The 25377-nt window shown below is 52.8% G+C and overlaps 2 protein-coding genes across 3 annotated transcripts in view; one reads left to right on the top strand and one right to left on the bottom strand.

The window, feature by feature from the left end:
* Nucleotides 1–1433: 1433 nt before the first annotated feature.
* Nucleotides 1434–23876, top strand: SASH3 (SAM and SH3 domain containing 3). 2 transcript variants are annotated; one of them, XM_019536282.1, is made up of 8 exons: nucleotides 1434–1898; nucleotides 8899–8994; nucleotides 9632–9781; nucleotides 12585–12726; nucleotides 14052–14209; nucleotides 15322–15528; nucleotides 17928–18078; nucleotides 18667–23876. In XM_019536282.1, the coding sequence occupies exons 1-8, from the start codon at nucleotides 1842–1844 to the stop codon at nucleotides 18849–18851; spliced, it is 1146 nt and encodes a 381-aa protein (XP_019391827.1). In that variant the 5' UTR covers nucleotides 1434–1841; the 3' UTR covers nucleotides 18852–23876. The 2 variants fall into 2 exon arrangements, with proteins under 2 accessions (XP_019391827.1, XP_019391826.1); XM_019536281.1 differs by having other exon boundaries at nucleotides 1435–1898; nucleotides 18664–23876.
* The window catches only part of ZDHHC9 (zinc finger DHHC-type containing 9), a 40564-nt gene continuing 37245 nt past the window's right edge, over nucleotides 22059–25377 (bottom strand). The window contains exon 9 of the mRNA XM_019536280.1: nucleotides 22059–24972. Within this exon, the coding sequence (XP_019391825.1) occupies nucleotides 24868–24972 (105 nt within the window). The 3' untranslated portion in view covers nucleotides 22059–24867. The remainder of the gene's footprint in view (nucleotides 24973–25377) is intronic.

The following is a 25377-nucleotide window of genomic DNA, read 5'->3' as shown; positions in this document are numbered from 1 at the left end:
CCTCCTTCGACCTGCTCGCGATGCATCTGTGGATGCATGACAAGGTGCAGTTGGCCTTCCTGACCGTGTCCCCACACTGTTGGCCCATGTTCATTTTGGCATCAATAATGACTCCAAGATCCTTTTCTGCCTCTGCACTGACAAGAAGGGAGTTCCCCAGCCTGTAGGATCCAAAGTTGTACCACAGGTAACACTTGAGACAACACTGGGAACTGGCCTAGGCCAGGGGTCAGAAACCCCTGGCATGCATGCTGAGCATGACATGTAAGGCCATTTTGCTCGGCACACTGCTGCCAGCCATGGAGCCCAGGATGTTCACACCAGGCGGCTGGGAGGCTCTCTGCCAAAAAATGTTGCCTGCCCCTGGCCTAGGCATTAAAACACTCTGGCAGCCTTGCTTTGCTGAATGGCTTGCTCCCCTGGGGAATAGCCACTGCACAGTTCAGGGCATCCAGAACATTTCTAGATTCCAGTGTGGGATAGAGAGGAGTTGGTTCCTATTTTCAGTCATTGCCTTCACAGAAGAAGTCTGTGGAGACAGCCAAACTCCACTGAACATGTCAGAGGTGAAACAGGCAGGTGATTAGTGTGGTCCTGTATCCTGGCTGGTCCAGTCTAACAGTGGGGTGAATTAAAGAGCCCACAGAGGAGCAGAGCAATTCAAGGCACAGCTCACTGTCATGAACCACCTCCAACAGCAGAACAGATTTGGAGGTTTAGAGGGTCTCCCACAGAGATACCTGTCCAGTGTTCAGTTATGTCATTTTTTTCATCATATTAATTATGTGTATATCGTCACAATTTTGGGACATAGTTTGGTCAAAAGTTTATGGCCAGATCTGTAATGAAGAACAGTTTTGTCAAAGAAACTGAGGACCACCTACCTAAGGAACTGATAAGTATTGCTTGCCAGTTGTGTTAGTAGGGCAAAAACTAGGGTGACCACCTTTTCCAAATGGAAAGGTGGGACATGTGCCTACCTTCCCCCACTCCCACACCAGTGTCATGGCTGTATCAGAACTGAGCAGAGTGGAGGGGAGTGGGGCCAGATGTGGGCTGCTTGCTGCAGGCTCAGAGCTCCCCACCCTGCTGCCTTTCCCCTGGGGAGCTCCATGCCAGCTGCACACCCCCTGCCTTCTTGGCAACAGTGGAGGGGAAACATCACACCACTGCCATCCCTGCTGCTGCTGGGCTGGCAGGGGGCACCTTGCCATGGTGGCTCAGCCAGTGCAGGGCTCTCAAGGCAAAAGCAGCATGGCAGGGAGCCCCAAAACTGCAATGGGAAGTCTGCATCTGCCCCTGCTCCATGCACAAATCTGGTGGGGCACGTGCTCCCCTGGTATCTACTCCTAGGGAGTACACACAGCAGAGGGGAGCAACCCTCCCCAAGACAAGCCACCCATGGGGGTGGTGCTGGGAGCCCCCTTCTGGGGGTGAATGGAAGCCCATCTGGAGGGATCTGCATTGGCCGTGCAGATGTACTACTACGAGAGGTGTGTTAGCAGTGCCTGCTCAGAAGGAGCCCCTTGCCCACATAGAGTGGGCCCTCCCTTTGCCAAGGCATGAAGGCAAGGGTCTGTCTGGCAGGCTGGCTCTAGGGACTCTAGGCATGATGAGGTCCTCAAGCTGCTACTTCCTTCCTCCTTCACAACTGCTATGGCGGGGCCAGCTGCTCTAGAGCAGCGATTGCTGTAAGAGTGGCTCATGTGACACAGCGGCTTCCTGCATGTTTCCTGGTGTCTGTGCCGGCAGCATTTCAGTAAGTGACACAGTGGGATCTGCACTTGGTAGCTCAGCCCTCATCCATCATCCTACGGCTTGGCCCTTCTGGAAGGAACACTATGCTGCGCCGCAAGCCGTCCAATGCGAGTGAGAAGGAGCCCGTGCAGAAGAAGAAGGTGAGTGTAAGAGACTGCCAATTGTTTGACTCATTGACAGTACTGCTATGGGCCCAAAACTAGTTACATGATCTCTCTGTCCCCTGGGCACCCACTCTGACTGGTTCCCAGTTGCCAGCAATTGGTCTAGGATGCTTTAAGAACCGCACATCCTGCCTTTGTGCAGGGGTAGCACTAGGTGGCCCCTGTGAACCCTTCTAGCCTTCTGAGCTCCTGTTATTCTACTTCAACTGTGGCAGAGCTGACCAGCCAGGCCAGTCCCGCAGAGGGATGTTTCCTAATGACTGTGGTGAGGGAGGGAGGTTGATATGTCTGCAAGTGGATGGCAGGCCATTTCAGTGAATTACAGGGCCACAGGAATGAGACAGTCAAGTCCTCTGCCCTTTCTACAAAATCCAATGCCCGAGTACTGTGCATGCATCTCTGGGGCTTGGACTGGGCTAGAACTGAAAATCCCATGCTTTGGGGCCCCTATTATCTCTCTTGGGATGCAGATCTATTTCACTGCCAGCATGGCTGTCCTGATGGCCACCTACATTTCAGGTCCTCATGTCACCCCACACTTCCTGCAGCTCCTTAACTTTCCCCCTCCAAGAGTTACAACCTTGCCTTTCACACAGTCAGTGGGCTGCCCTTTCTCTTCTTGCCTTATCTCCCTATTTCCCAGCTGCACCTACTCCCTGGTGTTGCTCTTCTCTGAGCTTTCTCTCACTTGCTGAGATCTGTATAGGGACAAATTGCTCAAGATTGACAACAGTGAACTGTGCCAAGCTTGCTCCAGGGGCAATGGCTCTGAGCCTAGGATCCCACCAGGATGGAAATGCAAAGTATATCTCCTGCTATTAGCAAGCTGGGCCATATTGTTTTTGCCTGTTGGCTGAAGGAGACTGAATTGTGTATCCCTCTGTCCTGGGAATGGAACTGTAGCACCGTACATCCCAGAACAAGCCTACTGGTGTAGATCTGGACTAAAGCCCACTGAAGTGCATGGAAGTGCTTTATGTTGGTGACAGGGAGGGCAGAGCCTGCGCCTAGGAGGGTGACTGGTAGCACAGGGAACTTGCCAGGCGATCCCGGCCCTGCTAGGGGGCTGGGACACTGGCTGCCATGCAGTGGAGCACAGGGGTGTGACTCCCCTGCTCATTCTTACTGCCTGTCATTTCCTGCCTGGGGATTTGCTGCAGGGCTGCTGTGTGCCTGCTGAGAGTCATCTGGCCCAAAGCCCTGAAGCCATTCTGCTCACAGACTGCAGAAATTGCTGAAGTTTGCAGCTACTGGATCAAAGCCCGTCAAGGTGTTTGTGGTTCAGGCAGTTCTCGGTTGCTGTCAGTCACATGCTGCTAACCACTTCCTCTTGCAGCTTAGTCCTTGCTTGACACCAACAACGCCAAGTACCTCAGGCAGGAGGAGCCTACAACAGACAGGAGGCCTGGCTCTGGCCAACACTGGGCCACCCCAGACCCCCACCCTTGAAGATCAAGTAGCCTGACCCTGCTGCATATTGGTCACAACGATATTCTGGAGAGCAGTGTCAATGACGAGCCCCACCTGCAAGGCTGATGCAGCTCCAGGGAGTGGCTTTGCAAAGTCAGACCTTTCATGTTGGCTCTGGGGCCCTCTGCAGTAGCTACGTGTCAGCAAACACACACTGTCAATGCCTGGCTCCATGAGGGAATGGCACAGCCAACAGTACATAGCACTAGAGAGATACAAGAAGTGGGGTTACTCAGGACTGACCTCCCCAGGCCCTCCTGCCTTCACTCACCTCTTCAGAAGCACAGACAGGCTAGTGCTGCCCTGAAGCAATGTTTAGCAGCTGTTTGACCCTGAGCGTGGCAAGCCTGCTCTGTGCTGCTACTTCTCCTGCCAGGGATCTGTCCCTAAAGACACCCTTGCTCCCACAAAGCCATTTTCGACCTTAGACAAGAGTTAGTTCTAGGTGCCCTTATCCCTGCCACACTTTGTTATGCTTATACTTGCATGCCCAAAGAACTCCCTTGTTCCTGGCAAGTAACTAGAAAGCAGAGAATACAACCATGGGCATGGAGAACAGGAGATTTTACACTGAGACCCTGGCATCAGGGTGAAATTCTGGGGTGTGGTAGCAGCCTAGAGTGATGGGGCATTAGACAGTGGGTCTGGGGCCTACTCATAGCACCCTGGGATTTCAGTCCCTAGCTGAGTCACTGGTTTCCACTACAAAAAGCATTTCTCCCTATGATTCCATAGGGGGAATTCACCCCAGAGATGAAAAGCCAGGCTCCAGGCTGCTGGGCCTCTGGGGCATCAGCACACTGCTCTGAATGCTAGGATCTGCCTGTCTGGCATGGCCTTCCCTAGGCCTTACCTCAAGCTGCAGCTTCTCCAACCCACCTCATTTCTAGCAGTTTGGCCACTGATGTGCCTCAGACTTACATTTCAGATTCTCTTTACTCTGCCTCCTTTTCCCCAGGTCCCTGGCTCCAGTTTCTTAACACGCTCTCCCTTCTTGACTGCTTGACAAATGGCCCTTTCTTGGCCCTGCATTTCCCCCCTGGGAGACGTCCTATGACTAGCCCCTATGTGGTAGCTAAGGGACTGTCATCTTCTGTAAGGGGAGCATGGCTTCAACCCTACTGGAAATAATGGTGTGTGTATTTCCTGGGGGAAGCCAAGGGCTTGCTTAAAGTCAGTCCATAGTTGTACCACATAAAATTACCTGCCCCAAACTACCTCCCTGTTCTTCAGAATCTCAGCTTTTGTCTTTGAGAAAGAAGATCTTTACCTACTACAGCTGTAATGCAAAACTTGACCTTGAGTGCAATGGATGCCTAAGTCTACAGAGTCTGCTATGGAGATCTATACAGTCCTCTGAGAGAGAGACCATTACGGTGCAGAGGGCTAGACAAAAACACTGCTTGCTGTTGACTTGGATCAAGGAGAAGACCACACTAGGGTGGCCATCAGAGAGGACATTCTGGTTTTCTGCTGCTCTGTCCCCTGTTCTCCGTTGATATAAAACCAGACGCCTTTATGTCCTCTATTTTTCTCTTGAAGAGAAAAATAGAGGACATAAAAGTGTCAGATTTCGTATCAAAAGGACAGAGGACAACCAGACTGTCCTCTACAATGGCCACCCTAGGCCCACCCAAGGGTCCTAGAGGGGTATGAAGAGCTTGCTTGTTATGCTTGGGTACCTGTCAAAAGCACTTCTCACTTTGATATCTCAACGGGGTGTAGCCGATTGTATGAATTCCTGCCAGCACTCCCCTCCCTTCAGATTGACCCCAAGAGGAGCCTCACGTGCCTTACCAAAGAATGTAAGGAATGGCAGCCATCCTGCCTGAAAGAAGCTTTGGCTTCAGTCCTCCTGGTAGTAAGAAGAGAGGACAGCCAGGTTGGATAAGGGTAAAATGCCACAAGTTTTAAGATGAAACCAGGTTAAAATGAAAAACCAAACCCCTTCCATCTCTGACTGTCATAAGATTTGGAATAGAAGCATCAGAGCTGATGACTTAAGGGAAGAAGAAGAAGAAAGCCAGTAGCCAGTGACTAGCATAATGGGGGCATCCTAGTTCTTTGGAGGGGAAGTGTTGAGCAGGACGGTGGCAGGCTCAGGGCATTATGGTGGCTTGGTAACTAGCTATTCTAGCTTAATGAATCAGACAACTTCGGGTGCGCAGCTATTCGCAGATGTGATGGGATTGTCAGGGAGTCCATGTCCCATCAATCTCAGAGGGGAAATCAGAGTAAACCACTCCCTGCAGCATGGAAACAGTCCCGCTTATGGAGGGTAGGCATGGTTGGGCAGATCAGCAAGCATCATTGCAGCTCGCCTCTCACTGCCACACCCTCCTCTCTCACTTCCCTTCCTTTCTATGCCTTCTTTGCTGCTGAGTGTGCCTTGCCTTCCAGTTTCTCATGGTAACTAGTCAGTTACTTTTCATTTCCCCCAGCCACTCCCCTGGCAGCCCTCTCCTCCCCCATCCTGTTCATACCCAGTGAGGGCCCCTTTGTCCCTGTAAAGACTTTTTTCTGGTCTGCCTTCCTAAAACATGTCATTTCCATGGAAAAAAATCACTCTTTGCAAGGAAGAATCACTCTCACAATGTGTCCCCCCAATGCTCACCCAGAAACATATCAATGAGCCCCAGCTCATCCATGGCTTCTCCCGCTTACCGATAGGTGTCATCTTGCGCTGGCCTTGTGCATGCGCTGGCCCGGGGGCAGAACTCTGTGGCATTCACGTTCATTATGGGATTCACCTCAGGACAGCCTTGGGTTCTGGGTCCTGCTACCACTTGGCATTACACAGTCATTAGATAAAATGGATAACTAGCATGGGGTGCAGGGACCTGAATGCAGCAGAGATTAGTTCACTGGGCCATTCCCTGTTTGTTCACTTTCTGTCCTTTTGGCCTCTATTATTCTGTGGTAGCCAATGACCCAGCTTGGAAACAGGAAAGTGGGGTTAAGGACCTCTTAGAGTAAGAGAAGCAAGAAAGCCTGCTTGGCGCTTGGTACATGTATGGGCTCAATTATATGATGTGGCTGCTTGAGATACCAGGGACTGAACTCAGTGAACCAGGAGATGTCTTCTAGTCCTGTGGACTGTGACATACTCCCTCCCCCACTGGAAAGTTATATTCTGTAGACATGAAGAGGCTTCTAATAGGCTGCAGAGTGAGCCCCAAATCCAGGCACCAGAATGTTCCCCCTCCCCCCCAGCTAGGCCTGGGCAGCAGCAGTGTCAGGCACCAAAGTTTGTGTAGCACTCACTTCCTGCTCACTGCTAGCTACCCCACCAGCAGATTGGGGAGGGGGCTGGGACCTGGCCCTCCCCCACAGCTCTTTTCAAGTCCCCTGTCCCAATCAGGGAGCTGGGAGCTCCCTGCTGCCTTCCCACATCCCTCAGGCAGAGAGCAATGTTGCAGCCCAGGCACCAGCATGGATCTTTAAGTCAGTGGAGTAAGGGCCCACATATTATGCAAACGTAGCTGTTTGCATCATCCAGGGCCCCTGTGATTCTTCTGTATTCTTTTTGCTGTACAAAAAATAAAAAAACATTGGAAACACTCTTTAACTATAATCTGGCCTGCTCTGAGAATCTCCCAGCTCCTGGACCCAGGGTTTCCAGTAAGCGTCAAATTTTGCAAGACATACCTGCAAACTGAAGGAGGTGGTAGCTCTGACACTAGGCTTCTGACAAGGTGAAAGCAAAGCACTGCAGTTTTGCCTCCTTTTGTTTTGTATAAGAGAGAGGGAGCTGAGTCCTGGGTATGAGTCAGTGTATCAGTCAGGGTATCAGGGAAGAAAGATAACATTAGTGCAGCTCTGCAGGTATACAGGCCTTCAACACAACTGTCGAGGGCTGTACGTGGGGTTCTGCTTCCCTCCCCTCCAGAATGGTCACTGCTCTGGGGAGGGGGCAGCTTAAAGGCCAGGGCTTGCTGAGCACAGTGACTGCAGATGAGATGGCCATGGCTGAGTTGGAGGGACAGGCCTCAAAAGCTGGGCTGCTTTTGCCAGATTCTGGGGTGTGCCTTGGTCTCTCTCTGCTTTGTCTGGTATCACCAGACACCAGTGAACTTACCCCAGTTTTACCCCAGTGCATGTGTACCAGGCTATATGAACCAGCAAGGATTGTGCATGCATGGCCAAGAAGACTGGAGACATTGTATCAGCCTGAGCAAGGCTGTAGGTGTGGAAGGGGCTGGTCACAGGGAAAGGCAGTGGGGATGGCGTCCTAGAAGTAGGGTTCTGCAACCTATTCTGGAATTGACTCACAGTAGTTGCGTCTATACATGCACTTTACTTTGCAGTAGACTAATTTACTGTGCAGTAAAGCATCACTGCCTATGCGTGCATGGTAATTAGGCTGGGGTTGAGTAATTTACTGCACTGTCGGATATTCCCGTCAGATACAAGTAATATCTGATGCCACAGAAAATTATTGCAGTTAAATGCACATATGTGACAGGTCTGGCTGGGGCACAAGGATGCTTCAGTGTGGGGCTAGCCAGCAGGCATCCCCTGACACTGAAGCACCTTTGTTACCCCAGCCAGCCTCTCCACAGCATATGGAGCCCTGGGGGCAGCCCTGGGCTGGCAGGTAACCAGGGCTGCTCCAGTGAGGCGCCATGTGCTGTGGCAGAAGTGTTGGGGGGCGGCGTTGATGCATGAGGGTGCTTCAGCACGGGGTCTGCTTGTGCCTTAGCCATCCACTCCTTAGCACATAGAGCCCCGTCAGAGCAGATAGGCCAGGGCTGACCCACTGGGTCCCCTGCCAGTCTGGGTTACTTTCACCAGGCTCCCTGCACTGCGCACAAATAAACTCCAGTGCTAATGGCTCTGGAGTATTTTGCTCCTGGGTGCATGTTCAAACGCCACACCCAGGAGCAAAAAACTCAGGAGCAATAAGCTCTGGAGTTTATTTGTGTGCATTAATTACATATGTAGACATGCACCCAGGAGCATTAATTACATGTATGATCCTGGCCAGTGGCTGTGGCTCAGTTTCTTTTTCTGTAAAGCCTGGGAGATGGCCCTCCCCCCACACTGCCATGGCCTGCAGCTGTTTGTAAGGCACCTGCAGTGGCTTGTGGGAAAGGCAGAGGGCTGTTGTTAGCATTGTCTTGCCCAGTGAATTGGATCAGGGGCCAAGAGAAACAAATACACTGCCAAAGCAGGGGTAAGTGCGGGGGTGGGTCTGTGCCAAAGAAAGGGACAACTGAGCCAGACATGGACAGGAGAGGTCTCACTCAGGGGGAGTGAGCCAGTGAAAGCCATGGGACATGCAGGTGGGAAAGGTCCAGGTGCGGTATAGCCTCACAGCCTTGTTCTTGATCCATGCCCTGGTCTCTGCTTGTAGACCTCCCCCCTTGTTAGGAGGTACCCCCAACTGCCCCAGAAGGGCAGGGGTAAGAGCCAGGCCTTTCCAAAAAGGGCAGCTCTGCCTGGCCGGTGGCTGTGCTGTACCACCAGGGCTCACATTCTTACGGTGTCCCCACTTCCCCTGCAGCTCTCCCTCCAACGTTCCAGCAGCTTCAAGGATTTTGCCAAGTCCAAGCCCAGTTCCCCTGGGGTGAGCGAGAAGGAATTTAGCTTGGAGGAGAACGTGAGTATCTGTCCTGATATCAGCACCCCTGCAGCCAGGATTGTCACTCCCTGGGGCATGCCCCATTGCCATTTCCGCTATCCGCCCACAGGGGCACCCACCTGGCACTGCTTCCCCCTCAGGGCCTCCATTCTGGACCATGCAGTCTCCCTTTTACCCAATCCCCAGTCTGTTCCTCTTTGGGACACAGACATCCCCAACCTTCTTCTGGAGCCAAGATGGGCCCTGCTCTGCCTCTCATCCTGCCCCCACTTAGGCTGCTCAGAGGAGCTGGAGAGGCCCACAGCCTGCCCCCCTGCTCCCCATGGCAGGACTTCTCTCCAGGCTGGTGGAAGGTCACTGTGGGGAGAATTCCACTCCCATCTCTCAGCTCTAGCAGAGGTGCCAGGTGTGGTGCTGGCAAATCTGGTACCCACAGACGTGCCTCTTTCTGGAAGGCCAAGTGTATAGGCTTTCCAGTTTGCTTCTCTGGGGTTTACCTGGGGAGGTTTCTACTTGGCAGAAAGTCAGGCCTCATCCCCCTGGTTCTTCATGTGGCAGCACAAGGGGGCTCACCATCCCTGCTTTGTCAAGGGAAAATTGGGTAATTTCTGTTGTCCAGCACCCACCACCCATTTGGCCATGTCACTCCCTGTAGATTCCTGAGGATGCCCTTGGAAGTGCTGCTTCAGAGGACCCCTCCAAAGGCAGTGGAATGAAGCTGGGCAAGAAGTGGAGGGCTGTAATCTCCCGCACCATGAACAGGAAGATGGGCAGGGTGGCGGTGAAAGCACTGTCTGAAGGGAAGGTAAGGAGCTGGTACTCAAACAGCATAGTGTCAGCACCAGGTGGAAGCCTAGTATTCCAGCCACATAGGCTTATTAAGGCCTGGAGCAGGATTGAGAGTGGGCTTGGATGGAGCTAATACCAGCCAGCCCAGCTTGTCTCTGACAACCCCTGGTCCAGGAGAGCCTGTAGTCCTTGTCACTGCAGAGAGGACCATGCAGACAAGCGATGGAGACAAGGGCTGACTGCCCCAGGCCTCTTTGAGCGCTGTTACTTCTGGAGATTAGTGGTCACCCTGTGAATGTTAACAGTTATCTATTTCATTGCTGCTCATTGGAGGGATTGGGGGCAGCTGAGCAGGGCTTGAATCTGATCATTTCCTCAGTCAGACCTCTGACATGCCAGAAGTACACCCCAGTGCAGGTCACCAGTGGGTGGGTGGAGGGCGGGAGGGAAGAGACGGGGGCACTTGCACAGGGCACTGATTGTTTCCCATGATGTGTGGGACAGATACTAGCAGTCCCTGCATGGGAATGGGAGAGGAACCCCAGCTGCCTGCCTGTGGGTAGAAGGGGACTCTCCACCTGGCCTGAGGTGTGAGTTTATCCTGTGTGGAGCCAGGCTGCACCAATTCACTGGTCTTGTATCAATGACCCCACTGACTCCCCAAGGGTTCAGTACCTGGGTGCCCCCCAGCTTCACACATGCCAGTGTCTGAGCAGTGAGCTCAGCAACACACATGCCTCCAGCTGATGGACATCCAGCTCACCCCCTTCAGAATAACTTGACTGTTCACTTGCTCCCATAACTGTACCGACATGGTAGACTTACAGTGCCCTCTGCCCTCACCATGCTGCTCTGCTATAGCAAGCTGCTTCCTCACCTGGAAGCACTGGAGCCATACCATGTGGGCATGGTGCTTCATGGTACTAAATGGCACTGATAAGTGGCAGAGATGAGTATCTACCCCATGCTAGTTTTTCCACACCAGCATCACAAGGCCATGGCTGTACAGTTCAGGAGGAGCTGCACTAATGGCCTGAAAGTTTCCTGTGTAGATGGACCTTAGATGAGCAGTGTGCTGCTAGCATGACCCTCAAGAAGGTGACTGTCTACATCACAGGTGCCTACTGACCCCTTCTGGCATGGGAATGCCTGTACCTGACATAGGGCTGGCAGGTACCTGCTTGGGTGACTGCCCCTGATGTCACCCTTTGAGCCTCATTAGTTCCAGGTCTCCTCTGGGTCTTTCTCTGTCCCTTGCTGGCCTGCCATTTGGGGTCCTAATCAGTGAGCCATGCTCCAGCTATGGAATGACTCATTCCCAATAGCATGCAGCCTCACATTGTGTGGAGCCCTATACCCATTCCCCATGCCCATAGGAGCTGGGCAGTGATGGGGAATCTTTGAGTCCCTGGGGCAGGTAAGACCCTCCTTTCCCCTCTGCCCCGTACCCAGGGGAGTTTTGACTGGGACACAAAACTTGCTAGTTATGCCTCTGCCTATATTTTCCAACCAGAACAGTTCTCCTCCTGCTGTCGTTGAGGCCCCTTACTGTGCCTTTCTAGAGGCCACCAAGGTTGGTTCAAACCACTGTAGCCAAGTAAGCTTTGAATTAAACAGTCCCAGGATTCACCCTGTCACCCTGGCATGCAAAGTAACCACTTTAGCCAGCAGGAGGCTGCCTGCACAGCACAGGAACAAGTACAGAGAAGTGCAGGAACAGGAAGAAAGAGGGAACGGGGGAACATGCTAAACAAGTCCAGGCAGGCATCTCCTGCAAGCTGAACTCGGCACAACCTGGAAAGGAGGAAAGGCTGAGCTGAGCTGGGTAATGACTCCTCCAACTTCTGCTCTTTGCCACTGCAGGTTGCTGAGGACTCACCTCATGCCCCTGAGCCTCCTCTGTCAGCCCAACATGCCTGGGCTGACAATTCTCCTGGCCCTCCATGCAGTTCTTGGGGTTTGGTACCCACTGACCTATCAGGGGAAGGGGCTTCACTAATGTTCATCCAAAGCAGGGCTATCCAACTGGCAGCTGCATGCAGCCTGCAAGAGGATAAATTGCAGCCTGGGGGCTCCTGCTCCCCCATGGCTCAGCTTGCAGCAGCAGCCAAAGTCCCCAGGCTCCCTCTGCCTCCTCCAGCTGAGGCTTCCTGTGCCTGCCCTGTGGGGGATAGGGTAGGCAGTGTGGTATCCAAGAGCTGAGGGTGCCTCTGAAGTGTGCAGTGCAGCGGGGAGTGGAGGGCAGTTGGGGGTGCAGGCTCGTGTTGCTTTGGTGGAGTACCCATGCAGGCACGTGGTGTAGGGGGGTGGGGGTTTTGGGTATACAGTGCAGGTGTGGGGGTAGGGTTGTGGATACATGCTGTAATGAGGGGCAGCAGTGGGAGGCATCCATGGGATGTGCAGCCCAGGGAAGGGCAGGGGACTGTAGCTTGCTCTAGTGTGGCCCAAGGGGTCTGTGGGCCCTGGCCACTTGGAAGTTGGACAGCCCTGCCCCAAAGCATCCCATGGTGAAGAAACCCAGTCTGAGGGAGGCAACCTCTGCCAGGTCTCCACAGCTTTCCTGCCTCCTATGGGAAGATCCCCCAGGGTCTCCTGCTTCTGAAGTCAACCAGCCTGGCTGGGATCTGCACCATGGTGGCCGAGTCCCCAGCTTGCTTTACTTTTGGATGTGGGGAGGGGAGATGTGACCCTGGCTCCAACCCTCCAATATGGATTAGTGCCAGCTCCCAGGCTCTCTGATCTGCCTCAGTGGAGCCTACCAAGGTCACCAAGACAGGCCAGCAGGACTAACTGCCATGGTGTCTGCTTATTACCTGCAGGGGGAAGCTGGAGAGGAGGGCTCCATGTCACCCCTATCTCTGGACAGCAGCTTGGATGAGCAGAGTTCTGAGAAGATGCCCTTGTCCTACGTGGAGGCGGAGGATAGTGTACACTCGCAGCTTAGCCACCAGCTGTCCAGTGGTGAGTGTATGGGCAGGCCTGCACCCTAAAGTTATGTGCTCACACACCTCGGTGCTCTCTTTATTGTGAGCTCACATCATCCCCTTCCAGGTCCCCACTAGCTTTTCCTCTGCAGGAGGTGATAGCCCAGAAGGACTGGTAGCTGCCTGGGCAGGTGTGGCTGGGTGGGACAGATCCACAGAAAGTGCCGGATTTAGGTTCAAGCTACTTAAGATACAGTTTAGGGCTGCAAAAACCTGGACATTTTCATTCTAATATGACAAAAATATACATATATATGGCTCCACAGTTATTATTCATATTGAGTACATAAATTTGTGCAGAAATAACAATAATTCATCCTAGAATTTCATGAAAATTAATTTTCATGGATTATTGTTGCTCTTGAGATGGACATGGTTTAGGGCCTCAGCATGTCATAATCCGGCACTGCCCATAGACCAGGCTCCTCCCCCTTTGTGCTCAGCCACACCCCCAGCCCAGGAGGGGAGAGTCCTCCCCCTTCCCGCATTGCACTACTAGCTCTGAGGGGCCCTAGCCCTCTTTACCAGAGCACAGTCAAGGAGCACTATTTAGGGAGGCCAAGTCTCTGCCCACATTGGCCTGGGCCTTTAGGGTGCAGGAGGCAGTGCCCTGTATACTCCTGCCACAATGTGGTACCACCTTAAGAGTGAGGGATTTCCATACCAGTCTAGTGCAGGAGTTGCCTGGTGGCTCTCACACTCAGCTGGCTGTGTGACTGTTGGGCCAGCTCAGGCACCTATACCTGGCACACACAGCTGTGATTTCTTGCACCTTTCTGTGGGGTTTGTGACCAAACTTGCTTTAGTTGTAACACATGGCAGCTGCCTGGATAGCCACCCCTCCTCCAAGCCCATGGATCCTGCTCCCTACTGGTGCTTTGCAGGAAACAACTGGCCTCCACTTGTCTGGCTTGGCTCTGCAGGGATTCAAAGGTGCCAGGTCCTGGGCCCTGGCATTCCTCTGTGGAGCGGGGAAGGGGAACGTTGCTAAGCACAGCTGAGGCGATAGAGGGGCAGCTTTGATTTCCAGCCCTGTGTTACAGTGCGATTCTTATGTGGATTCCCCAGGGTTGTAGCTATTCTGCCCAGAATGGCCTCATTGGCATGCAATAGTCTGGTGCAGGAGGGTATGGGGAAAAGAAACTTGAGACCAGTGCAAGTGACAAAGGCACACCCACATCCATCAAGCACACAGCAAAACCGAGCCCACTTGGCCAGCATCCTCCCCCAGAGAATGGGAGCAAGTCTCGCAAGCTGTGCTGGGTCACGAGGAGAGGCTGACTTGGTTCCCCCCACCTGCAGGAAGTGAAGTGATCAGCCCCAGCTACACAGGCAACAACCGTGACAGCCTGAGGATGGAAGAGACCAGCCCACCATACACTGGCCCCTTCTGTGGTAAAGCTCGTGTCCACACGGACTTCACCCCCAGCCCATATGACAAGGACTCTCTGAAGCTCAGGGTAAGTCCCTGATGTTTTAGGGCAAGGGGAAGGCCAGTGAGTTTCTGGGGAGGCAGCAGTGAGAGAGGGAACAAGCTGTCTCTGAAAACAAAATGCACTGGCATTCCTGCTACAGGGGGCAGGACTGGGGTTTGCAGAAATGTGGTCAGGAGGGGAAGGCTCCTGCTTGTTTGGTGTTAGAAATCACTGAGCCAGGAGCCCTGGCTTCGCTGCAAGGGAGGGGACTCGGGGTGTTTGTTGGCCTCTCTCCCAATAGCTAAGGGAGATTGGAGTGCTGCATCTTCAACTAAGATTCCCTTTATCCAAACTGTAAGTCAGTCACTGGAGTTACATGGGCATAATGGAAAGGCAACAAAGGGGCCAGGCCTCCCTTGTGTGCATGGTAGGACCCTAAATGTCAAATGTAGGAATGGGCAACTCCCATTCAGTGCAAGTGGAGGTCACAGCCTAAACTACAAGACAGTAGGAGTCAGGCCTATCTGTCTACACCTCCCATCCTTGCTCAGCTGATCTGTAACCCTGACCCACTGTGAAGATACCCCACAACTGGCAGATCTGTAGCACCAACCAAGGTGAGACATACTTTTCATAGGACAGCGCTGGAAAAACCTGCTCTCTACTCAGGGACCTACACCAAGGGCACCAACCCAAATTTTTCCCCACTGCAAGTCATTCATCTTGGGGTTCCATGTCCTTATGGCCTTCTCTAGGATAGCTGCCTGCCTGGAGGGAGTACAAACATTTGGGCCAAAAAAAGTCACTGACAGTAGCCCCAGTGCTAGGTTGCCTGCCCTGGTGCCTTCCAAATGCTGATACCCAAATTCTGGATACCTTCTGCTTTTTGACATCTTAGGCAACCCATGCAGTGTAGAAGAGCAGCCAGGTGTCACAGTGCTAGTAGGCCAACCCTACCCAAGCCTGGTGGCACTATGGGAAGTGTAGAGAAGCAGCACAGCACAGGCTTCCTAGTGTCCCCACTCCTCACCACAGGCCCAGCCGCACCAAACACAGCTTAGAGTGGACTGGGACCATTCTGCTTCCCACCCTGGCCTAGGCACAACCCTATGTTGGGTGGGGCAGTTACTTATGGGCCTCCTTGGTGCCCGTCGCAGAAAGGGGACATCATCAGGATCATTGAGAAGCCACCTGTGGGCACCTGGACTGGCCTCCTGAACAACAGGGTGGGCTCCTTCAAGTTCATCTATGTGGACATCATCCCTGAGGAAACCGTGCCTGTGCGGAAGAGCCGCAGGCAGAGCAAGAGCAAACGACCCAAGCCCAAGACCCTGCATGAGCTGCTGGAGCGCATAAATCTGCAGGTGAGAGAGCAGGGCAGGTGCTGGTGGCTCCAGGGAGGGCACATGGGGAGAGGGCAGGGCAGGCAAGCAGCATCTCTGCAGCACTCCCTGAAGGAAAGGTGCAGATAGCCTCTGCCACCACCTCTGGGTCCTAGCAGAGATTCAGGAGAGCTGGGCTTTTTGCAAGGCCCAGCTTTCATTTAAAAAGCTGGAAGCACAACCCTAAGCAGCTCCCATACCTGCCATAGCTCATTCAGCTCTTCGGAAAACCTCCTGGCTGTGGCTGTTGGATTGGCAATGGTGGAACCTGCTGTGTACATGTGCTGCAGGGAACAACTGCTCTAGAAAGCCCCATGCCAGAGAGCTGCTGTTCCCCCACTGTGAAGTCACAAGTCTGTTTTTCGGTTCTCAAAGTGTTGCTCTTAGCTAGTGGAGTAGGCACTGCTTTCCTGAGGGCTGGGCTTGAAAAGGAAGAGAGGATGGGGTAGGGGTGCTGAGAAGGGGAGAGCACAGGGGTATGAGATGGAAGGGAAAGGGATGGAAAATAGCTTTGGGGCAGTTCTTGAAAGGGCATCCCAATGTGAAGACAGGGGGTGGAGCAGGCACCAACATGCTGCTGCTGCTTCTCAGAAAGAGAGAGGAAAGAAGTGCAGGGGGTGGGGGAGGAAAGGGGATGCAAAGCTGTGCAGGGGTGGAGAGCATTAGCTTTATCCCCCCAAACTCCACACGGATTCCAAGAAACACCCACACCAAGCCCCTGGCAGCTCCTGCCTCCGCAGGCCCTGCTGCTGCTCCTAAGAGGGACTTCTCAATTCCCCCCCCCAATGCCCCACACAAGAAGAGCTGGGATACTGGGCAGGCAGACATACCCTAGGTGCATCTAATTAGCTCCACAGTAAAGTGTCAGCATCTACACATGTGGTGCTATTAGGCTGGAGTAAACTAATTAACTCTGCCGTAGGCTAGTACTGCCCAACACAAATCCTATCCTATGACAGAGTTATTTACTTCACTGTAATGCACGTGTAGATACTGACTGGGGCTGGCTGAGGCTCAGCCAGTCCCTCTGCAGCATGTTGAGCCAGGTCGGTGCAGCCCTAGGCTAGCAAGTTGCACCGCCCCAGAGCTCCCTGCCAGCCAGGGCTACTTTGCCCCAGCTCAACGTGCTGCAGTCCCAGGTGCATGTGCAAACCCTGTGCCCAGAAGCAATATGCTAGAATTTATTGCAACAAATTAATTTCATGTGTAGATGTGCCTCCTGTGCATCAGTTTTGTGCTTGCCCCAGGGTTCTCTGCAACTGGGATGTGCATTGCCAAGGAGGCAGGAGTCGGGCTGAGAAAGAGTGCATAGAACTTTGCCAAACCTGTGCACAGGTACCTCAAACCTGCCCCCACAGCACATGGCAAGTAGCTTATGCTTTACTCTTGAAGAATGAGAGTGAGGTACACCTCAAGCCTTCAACACAGCCCAGTAGTGTCCCAGTAGTGGCAGTGCTCTGCCCAACTCTGGGGCCACAGCCCAAACACAGCAGGATGGCATCTTGCTTTCTCCCTTGATTAGGATCAGGAACAGTGAGCAGGAGCTACCTGTACCCAGAGTCCAGCATGCACTGACCAGCCCAGACTCCTGAACCACTGCCGCTGGTCACTTGCTGCCTGAGGGCTCTTTCCAAGGCTTTGCCTATTAGCCCACCTTTCCCCCTGAGGACCACTGCCATGTGTGCTATCAGCCTTCTACCACTGCCCACAACTCCATGCTGAAATGAGGCACTCAAGCCCTGATGGTGCACATGCTCCTCTCTTCACATCAGCAATAGCTCTGCCTGCCATTCAGTACAGCTCCACTGAGCACAGCAAATGCAATTGGAGTGCAGACAGACAACTGCTGCAATGAAATCTGGGGAGCACAAGGCAACACATACCAGTGCTGTCTGCATCATTCCTCAAGCCAATTTACAGTGCTTCCCTCTTCTGAGCCCCACTCAGCTAGCGCCTGCTCCACAGGGTAGAATTAGGTTGTCTTGTGTGAGACTCCTGCCTTTCAGAGAGCAAAGATTATCCACTCACACTGTATGGAAGGGGCCCAAGGCAGCTATGAGAACGTTAACTCTGTGCTAGCCTGGTGTATATGACCTGCCTGTAGGCTGTAGATCGCAAAGGCCACTCCCTTACTTTCTGCCATCAGCTCTAGCACTCTGATTGTCAGGAAGTGGCCATGTTGTTAGAAGGTAGCTGGAGCTTTTGGCAGCTGGGGATTTAGGCATGTGCTTGGACTAGGATGTTCTAAAGAAGATCATGGATCTGTAGCCTGGTGAGGCCCTGCACAAATCTTGTGGCTGTGGGACCATCAGGGCCCTCACTCTCAATTCCAACTGCCATGACTGCAGCTGTGCCACATTCTTGGTTTTCCCCTTCTCCAGGAGCACATCTCCACCTTGTTACTGAATGGCTACCAGACCCTGGAGGACTTCAAGGAGCTCCGGGAGACCCACCTGAATGAGCTGAATATCATGGACCCCCAGCACCGCGCCAAGCTGCTCACAGCTGCTGACCTGCTGTTGGATTATGACAGTAAGAGACAGACAACACTGGAGTCAGTCTGAATGGACAGTTGCCAGAGCCCCCTCCCCCTAAACTCTCTTCCTCCTAGGAATCATAGACCCACAAGCCTGCGAGTTCCAGGCCAGATATGGCCCTTTAGTCTGGCTCCTGCTCTGAGCACACGCCACAGTAGGCAGGCCTATCCAGCTAGGACTGGCCAATCCCTAGGGCCCCAGTGGGCAATCAGAGGCAGACTGCCTTGCGCTGGACCACGAGGGCCTCAATCTGCAATCCCATGTAGTAACTGCTCTGCCAAGGGAGTGTCCCCAGCCAGGCAAATGAGAGCACCAGAGCCCAGCTATAGGCTGCTCAGTGCTTCTGGGGGTAGGTGCAATGTGTGATGGAGGATGCCAAGGGCTTACCTATTGCAGGCAGCTAGGCCTAGACCAGGTTGCATGCCTTTACCCAGAATGCTTCCACACAGCCCCAGGGAGCAGCCTCATAGCAATGGGCAGTAGGACCAACCCCTAGAGCTAGCTCAAGACAACTTGGGCCTGCTCAGAGCTCTATATAGGAGCAGACTTTGCCCTTTAACATTTTGCCTTCTCCACACAGCAGCCAGTGAGGCCGAAGAAGGAGAGAGCTCTGAGCTACACCCCTCACCCTTGGACCCCAAAGGGGATATTCCCCGTGACTCAGGCTGCTTCGAGGGATCAGAGACACTGGAGAACAGCCGAGATGAAACAGAGCTGAACAGCACAGAGGAGCAACTTCAGGCTCTCTCTCTGGAACAATCCTCCTGAACCCACCACCCCACCTTGCCCCGAGCCTCCCAGAACTGCCCCATCCAGGCACTGAATCTGCTTGGCCACAGGCCACCACTGGGACACTGCTCAGGCCCCCACCAGTATTGGGAGATGTCCAAAGCAGGACAAATTCTCCTTTGTTGGCACTGCGAGTGTCACAGGAAGGGACACTGGGAACAGTTCATGGCTGCCACAATTCCCACACCAGAATAGGTCTCTCCCCTACGAACTGTGCCAGGCCCTGCCCCAAGCCACTGTTCTCCTGGCAGACACAGGACCTGCTTCTGTAACAGTTTACTTTTATGCCATGCCCCCCTCCCCCCCACATCTTCCTAACCACAAAGACTCTTTTAATTTGTTCCTCTGCCCCGTCCCTACTGCTTCCTGCCTCCTCTGCCAGGCCTCCGCTGGTGGTAGGGGCCTCACTAGGTAGCTGCCTAGCTCCTTACCCAAAGGTCAGCTATTATACCATGCACTCCCAGGCAGATACTGCAAGCCTTGTTGCTGTGTTGCTTATGTGCAGTGGGGATGCATTTCCCAGCTGAAGACCCCCAGTATCAAACACAGGCTACTATGTGCCAGTGGGTGGGTGGGAGCGTTCCTCCCCACTGGGACAGGCCATTACAGGTGGAGGTAGCAGCTGATGCTGGAAGGGGGATGGGCCCAGGCACTGAGCAAGGAGGTCTGAGACATGGGTTTCTAGGCTGATCCAGGAGTGGTATAGACAGGTTGCAGGTAACAGTGATGACTGTCATGACCAAACCTGTCTCCTTAAGACACAGTGGATGGACAGCTGTGAGAGAAGCTGTAGCCCCCTTTCTGTAGTAACAGGCATTTTTCACTCCCAGCAAAGTGTGGCTGGCTGTGTTGGGAGCAGGTTTAACAGAAAGCAGAGATCAGGTCCCATAGCTGGTTGTTTTTGGTCAGAGGACAACATGGGGCTTGAAATGCAGCCATGCTACAGCAGCTCCCCTGACTAAAGTCTTGAGTTGGCTCAGCACAGCAAAGCTGCACTAGGCTATTACTCCCCCATCTCAGACATGATTCTGGGGCCAGCACAGCAGTGCTTGTCTGGGAGGCTGGAAAGAGGTGTAGCTGTGTCTCACAACACTGTCTGTAATTGGATCAGACTCTTGCACAAGACCAATCCTCCCTCTACTGCAGGAATGGGGCTAGTCACAGGGGGGGCAGGCTAAGCCTGCCTGGGTATGAGGTGCCTGTCCTAAGAATGGAAAAGAGGAAGGGAGCAGATACAGAGATTATGCTTTTGAATCCTCAGCATTTGCTCCACGTGTCCCCAGGACTGCAGCCAGAAGAGGAAGAGCAAGTCCTGCCAGGTGCAAAGCCACCTCTACAGAGCACACACTTCACTTCAGTGTTGGCCCCCGACCAACATTCCCAGCAGCACTGTGGGACAGACAAACTGATTATGAGTGCAGCTAATGGTGCAACAGAGGCCAATGGCATGCAGAGGAGCCAGGGGCCTACCCAGCTTAAGAGCTACATGCTTCGTCCCAATCAGGACTGGGCCCATGAGCAACTCGGACAAGATCATCTTCACTGAAGCTGTTTTCTGGCTAGCTTTCCACTGGGATAACAAGCTAAGAAACTAAGTTCATGCCCAACTGAGGGAAGTTCTCATGTTCTCGGCACATCATTTTGCACCAGAGCAGGGTTCATCTGCATCTCACCTACACAGTAACAGGCCAACTCATCCCAGAAGACAAGGTTGCAACACCCACAGCTATTCATGGGAATTACATATGCTTAAATCAGGTTCTGTTTGGCCCAAGGGCTGAGTCTCCAAACCTGTGACTTCTCAGCCTGTGTTCCAGCCATGTAGGTTTAGGCATTTAACTCACTACCTTGTGCTTCATCTCAATAAAGCATGCTCTGCTACCCAGCACTCCACAGCGTGGTCTTCTGTCTGCCTGGACCACAGTAAAAGGGCTTTAGATCCCAGGCAGCACCCCCTCTCAGGGGGTGAGTTGGCACAAGGCCATTTTTCCTTGGGCTGCAACCAGTTCGAACCCCTCCCCAGAAAGAAGCTGCCATCTCCCATTCCACTGCAGTATCTCTTCATGGTCCTCTCAACACGTGGGTCTCTGTGAGACCCTGCTCCATCACTCTGTCCCCTTTAACTCTCCATACATGCAGCTAAAAGTCCAAACTGCTGACCCTTCTTTGAGCCAGCTACAGCTGGGATTCACAAGATAAGCACAAGGATGGAGCTGTCCCCATTATAAACAGTATAACAGAGAGAGTAAGGAGCAAGGAACTTTTTCTCTCTTGATCCTGAACTTGTACATGTGCTATATATTCATTTGTCTGCATGGTAAAGGTAGGTTGCATAAAAAGGCCATGGAGGAACCAGTACAGCATGAAGCAGGATGTGGCACAGATCATCAGGATGTTTACATGGCAGAAGGAAACTGCTGAAATAGCCCCACAATCGCACACTGAGAAGTAGTACACACATGGGAGCAGGGTACTGTGGATGAGTTAATCTGTTCTGCTTCTCAGAACAGCAAGATCAGTGCTGCACATACATGGCTATAATGCTTCTGATTCAGTGCTAGCACTGAGCTAGATCCAGGTGGTGCTGCCTTTGGCCATGCAAGCACACCTTAGGTCAGACCTGCCCTGCCATGGGTGTTATGCAAGATTGGACTTTGCATCTAGCTGGAAGACTTTGCCCTTGTAATGTCTCCTTTGTTTCCGTGCTGAGCTGTCATTTCCCAAGTCCAATGAGCTGCATTCCCTCCAAGCTGTGTGGTGTGCACAGCCGCACCTGGCAGGTCAGCATGAGCACACCTGCGTGGCCGCGCAGCTGAGAGGGAATGCTGGATAGGCAGAGGAAATACCCTGTTTGGGAGTAAGTGAAAGCTCCTCGTCACAGGAGGGAAGTAGACCCTCCAGCAGTAACCTGGAGGGCCTCACAAGCACAGCTACCATCAGCCCTTGGGGTCAACAGGGCCATTGGTTCTGGCTGGTATCCAGAGAAAGGCAGGAGTCAAAATAGGAAAGTAACAATGAAGTGCAGCATCCTTGGTGGCTGGCAGAGGGGAGACGTGCTTACCATGAGACCCAGTAAGGAGCACAGAACAGGGCTGTACACCACCAGCTGGCTGAGCTGCACAGAAGGGCCTGGTGGGGCAGAGTAAGGTGCAGACAGACGCAGAGAGGCACAGGCCACACCTCAGGGGTTTTCAAACTGATTAAGATTCCTTCATTACTGTTTCCAAAAAAGCCTCCTTCACTGAGAACCTGAACAGAGCAGACAAGGAGCAGCAGGTGTCACCAGCATCTGTGCCCTGCCCCCGTGGGCAAAGTTTAACACGTAACATTAGAAAATAGATTAGTAAAAACAAAAATACATTTTTTGCAACAAGTAAGAGATTTGGTCAGTAGTGTGGCAGGACAGGCGGGAGAGGACTGGCTGCTGCCTCCACCACAGTTTCAGCAGAGGGCACTAGCATGGGCCAGGGCAGAGCACCAATAGTGGCAGATACCTGAGCCTATGCTACAGGAATAACGGTTCCAGAGAGTAGGAGATGGGGAACCAGAACCTGGCTGAGGGCTCAGCAATACTAGAAGGTCAGTCAGACTCATGACTCCTTCTCTGTGTTCATCCACAATGAGGAGGCAGATCTTGGAGGGGACAGGCACTAGGAAGTACTGCTTGCAGTGTAGTTGAGAGGAAATGGCAGCTTTGAGCCCTGCTCAAGGTGTAGGAAAGAGAGAAGAGCAGACATGCAAAAACTTAGCCCCTGCTTGCAGGACAGATCAGGATCACACAGAGAGGTCCTTTAGGGCTGAATGGACATGGGACCAGGTCATCCAGGCAAGCAAAGCTAAGGGAATCCTAATGGATAGTAAGCCTGTGCATCCTACTCTTAGTAGCAGGATGGAAGTCCTACCTCCTACTCCTCCCCAAAATCTACACAGCACTACTCTCAGGCAGGGGGGGAGGAGATGCTGCTGCCTACCAAGGGAGTTTTTGGTAGGCAGCAGCATCCCCTGCCCCAGAGAGCTCAGTGCTGCTCTGCACACAGACTGCAGGGGCAGGAGATGGAACATGGTGCAGGTCACCCATCCTAAGCAAAGCGGAGCAAATGAAACATCAAACTCAATGTCAACTGAGAAACACACAGAGCAGTGGGCATGGGGGCAAAGGAGTGGGAGGAATGAGAGAGAAATATGGAGCTCCTTATTAGTGCTGGAGACCCAAATGACTTGCAGCACTAGGCCCAACTCCTTTTGCCCTCAGCAGCTTGCAGGGAAAGTCAAAGTACAAGTGATAGGGGGAGAAGAAAAGGCTGCCCTTCCTTCCTCCAGCAAAGTCACCAGGCATTGGGTCTGGGGACAGATGGAAACTGCCTCAGATAAGCTGGCAGCAAGCAGCACCGTCTCCCTTGAAGATGTATGGAGTACTCACAAAAGGAATCCTTCTCCAGGGGCTGGCAATTGCAGGATTCCCTTGAAAGAGCCATCTCTAAGAGGGAGGGAGGGGGAGGTAAGGCGAGAAGGAGGAAGTGAGATGAATTGCTATAAAGGAGACATAGCAGAATTGTCTTCCAGTACAGAGTTCTCCCATCCCACTGACTGGGACTAGGTCATATAGGCCAAGAGCAGTGAGGTGCCAGACAGCTCCTCCTGCAACAGCAGGCCCTGTCCAATGTGAGCTGCTACAGATAGGTAGGATGTGGCCATGAAATACTGTGATGAGGGCTGGGTATCTAGCAGAAAAATTCAGTACATATGGAAATCAGACAGATGGAGTCAGTGAGAGCCAGGGAGATTTACCCAAGCACTCCACAGTGGCCTACCAGAGCCCCTGAGAGGTGCTGGGAGTTTTCCCTTTTCATTCCTTGGGTCACAACTAGGCCAAGGCCAAGTCCTTAACAAAACCCCTCTTCATCTGTATACAGAGTAGCCTGCAAGCACTAGTGAGCAGGGGAGAGGGAGCTCATAGAACACTGAAAAGCCAGTGGGGGAGACTGAGATAGAGGGAGAAAGGGGAAAAAAAAATGAGTGAACTTGAGATTAAACTTCCTGAGAGCAAGGGCTACTCAGCCCCAGCACAGCTTCCCTAGGGAAGCACCATCACTTGGGATAGACACCAGAAAGGAGAAGACACCAAATAACAAATCCTGCCCCAACCTCAGCACTGGAGCCAGACACCTGAGGGCTCCTCCCTTCTGCTTTACCCCTAACATTACCAATCTGCATGTACTGCAGGGCCAAGACATGCAGCAGGACAGTATGCTGCTCCCAGCCACCCCAGGAAACCTAGCCTTGGCTCCCATGGAAAGAAAAAGGAGGCTGCCACGCAAAGCCTATCCCCTATGTGCTCTTACAGCTGCGGCACCATATGAAGAGAGAGAAGTCTGGGAAGGGAGCTACTTATAAAGTGTTTCCAAGTAGAACACCTCCCCTGTAGCTTTTGGCCCTTTTGGCACCAAAATAATATTTCCTGGCCATCCCTGCCACCTTAAGCAATAAAACAATATCACAGTCTGGGTGAAGGAGGAGGAAGAAGAATACCACTATGGATGCATTCTCCTTCCCATCATGATTCTTTAGCAACAGGGAGCAGGTCGATTCTGCCGTAGTCTGGGTAACTCCACTACAAGGTAGCTGATCAGTCATAGGCCACAACTGGGACCTGGGAGAGAGATGATCAATACCAAGAGGACTAGTGTTTAACTGGTGAGGACCAACCACAGACCAAGGAGGTCCCAATTCAGCCACGCAGGGAGACCAGCTGCAAGGGTGGAGATAGACCCAGTGAAACGACTGACATGCTCTGCTCACACTCAATCCACTGGCACCTGTGCCAGGCATTCTGCAGTCTGCACCGTACCAGCCGCAAACAGAAGTTGATAAAGACTAAAGCAAAACAGCCATGAGGACTCGCGCACTCGCACACCATCCGGCCCCATCATCTCCTTTCCTCAATCGCTTCCAGCTTTGATCAGACAAAACAAGAAAGTTCGCCTGTTCGAACAGGCTAGTGCTCTGCTTGACCATCATCCCCAGGCTGGGCTGGGGGCTTCACAACAGTCGGCTGAGTCTCCTCCGGTGTTTTAACACTGTTCAGTGGTGGCAAGGGGACCTGGTGAGAGAGGAGAGAGAGGGAGTGATGGTTTGGAGGGGTACTCTCCCCATCCCATAAGAATGTGCGCTCTTCCAATTACACATGTGCACAGCACTGCTCGGCTATAGTAGAGACCCTAGTTCTACCTCGAAAGCAAACATAAGTGCAGTAGAGAGGCCCTCAGGAAAGACGGGCAAAAAAATGGATTGTGAAAAGTATGAAGGGTTCTCTATGGCTCTGGTAAAGGCATGGGTTGGCATGATAACTAGCCAGTCTAGGAAGGGGCACTTGGAGTCACCAGAACATGTGGTGACTGGTTAGCATTAGTGACAGCCCTTTTTGGACATGGCTAGCAAGGATCACCATGACAGCCAGGGAGCTGCAGAAAGCATGGCTGGGAAAGTGCAAACTTCATCACCATGG

This window comes from Crocodylus porosus, unplaced genomic scaffold, assembly GCF_001723895.1.
Source record: "Crocodylus porosus isolate Cpor-Errol unplaced genomic scaffold, CroPor_comp1, whole genome shotgun sequence".
NCBI lineage: Eukaryota > Metazoa > Chordata > Crocodylia > Crocodylidae > Crocodylus > Crocodylus porosus.
This window is presented reverse-complemented; position numbering and strand designations above follow the sequence as displayed.

Excerpts from the sequence above, each read along its gene's own strand:
- SASH3 (XM_019536281.1), top strand. The coding sequence starts at position 1,842 with ATGCTGCGCCGCAAGCCGTCCAATGCGAGTGAGAAGGAGCCCGTGCAG. Across the intron at positions 9,782-12,584 it reads AAGCACTGTCTGAAGGGAAG|GGGGAAGCTGGAGAGGAGGG; the intron begins GTAAGGAGCTGG and ends TATTACCTGCAG. Across the intron at positions 12,727-14,051 it reads TAGCCACCAGCTGTCCAGTG|GAAGTGAAGTGATCAGCCCC; the intron begins GTGAGTGTATGG and ends CCCCACCTGCAG.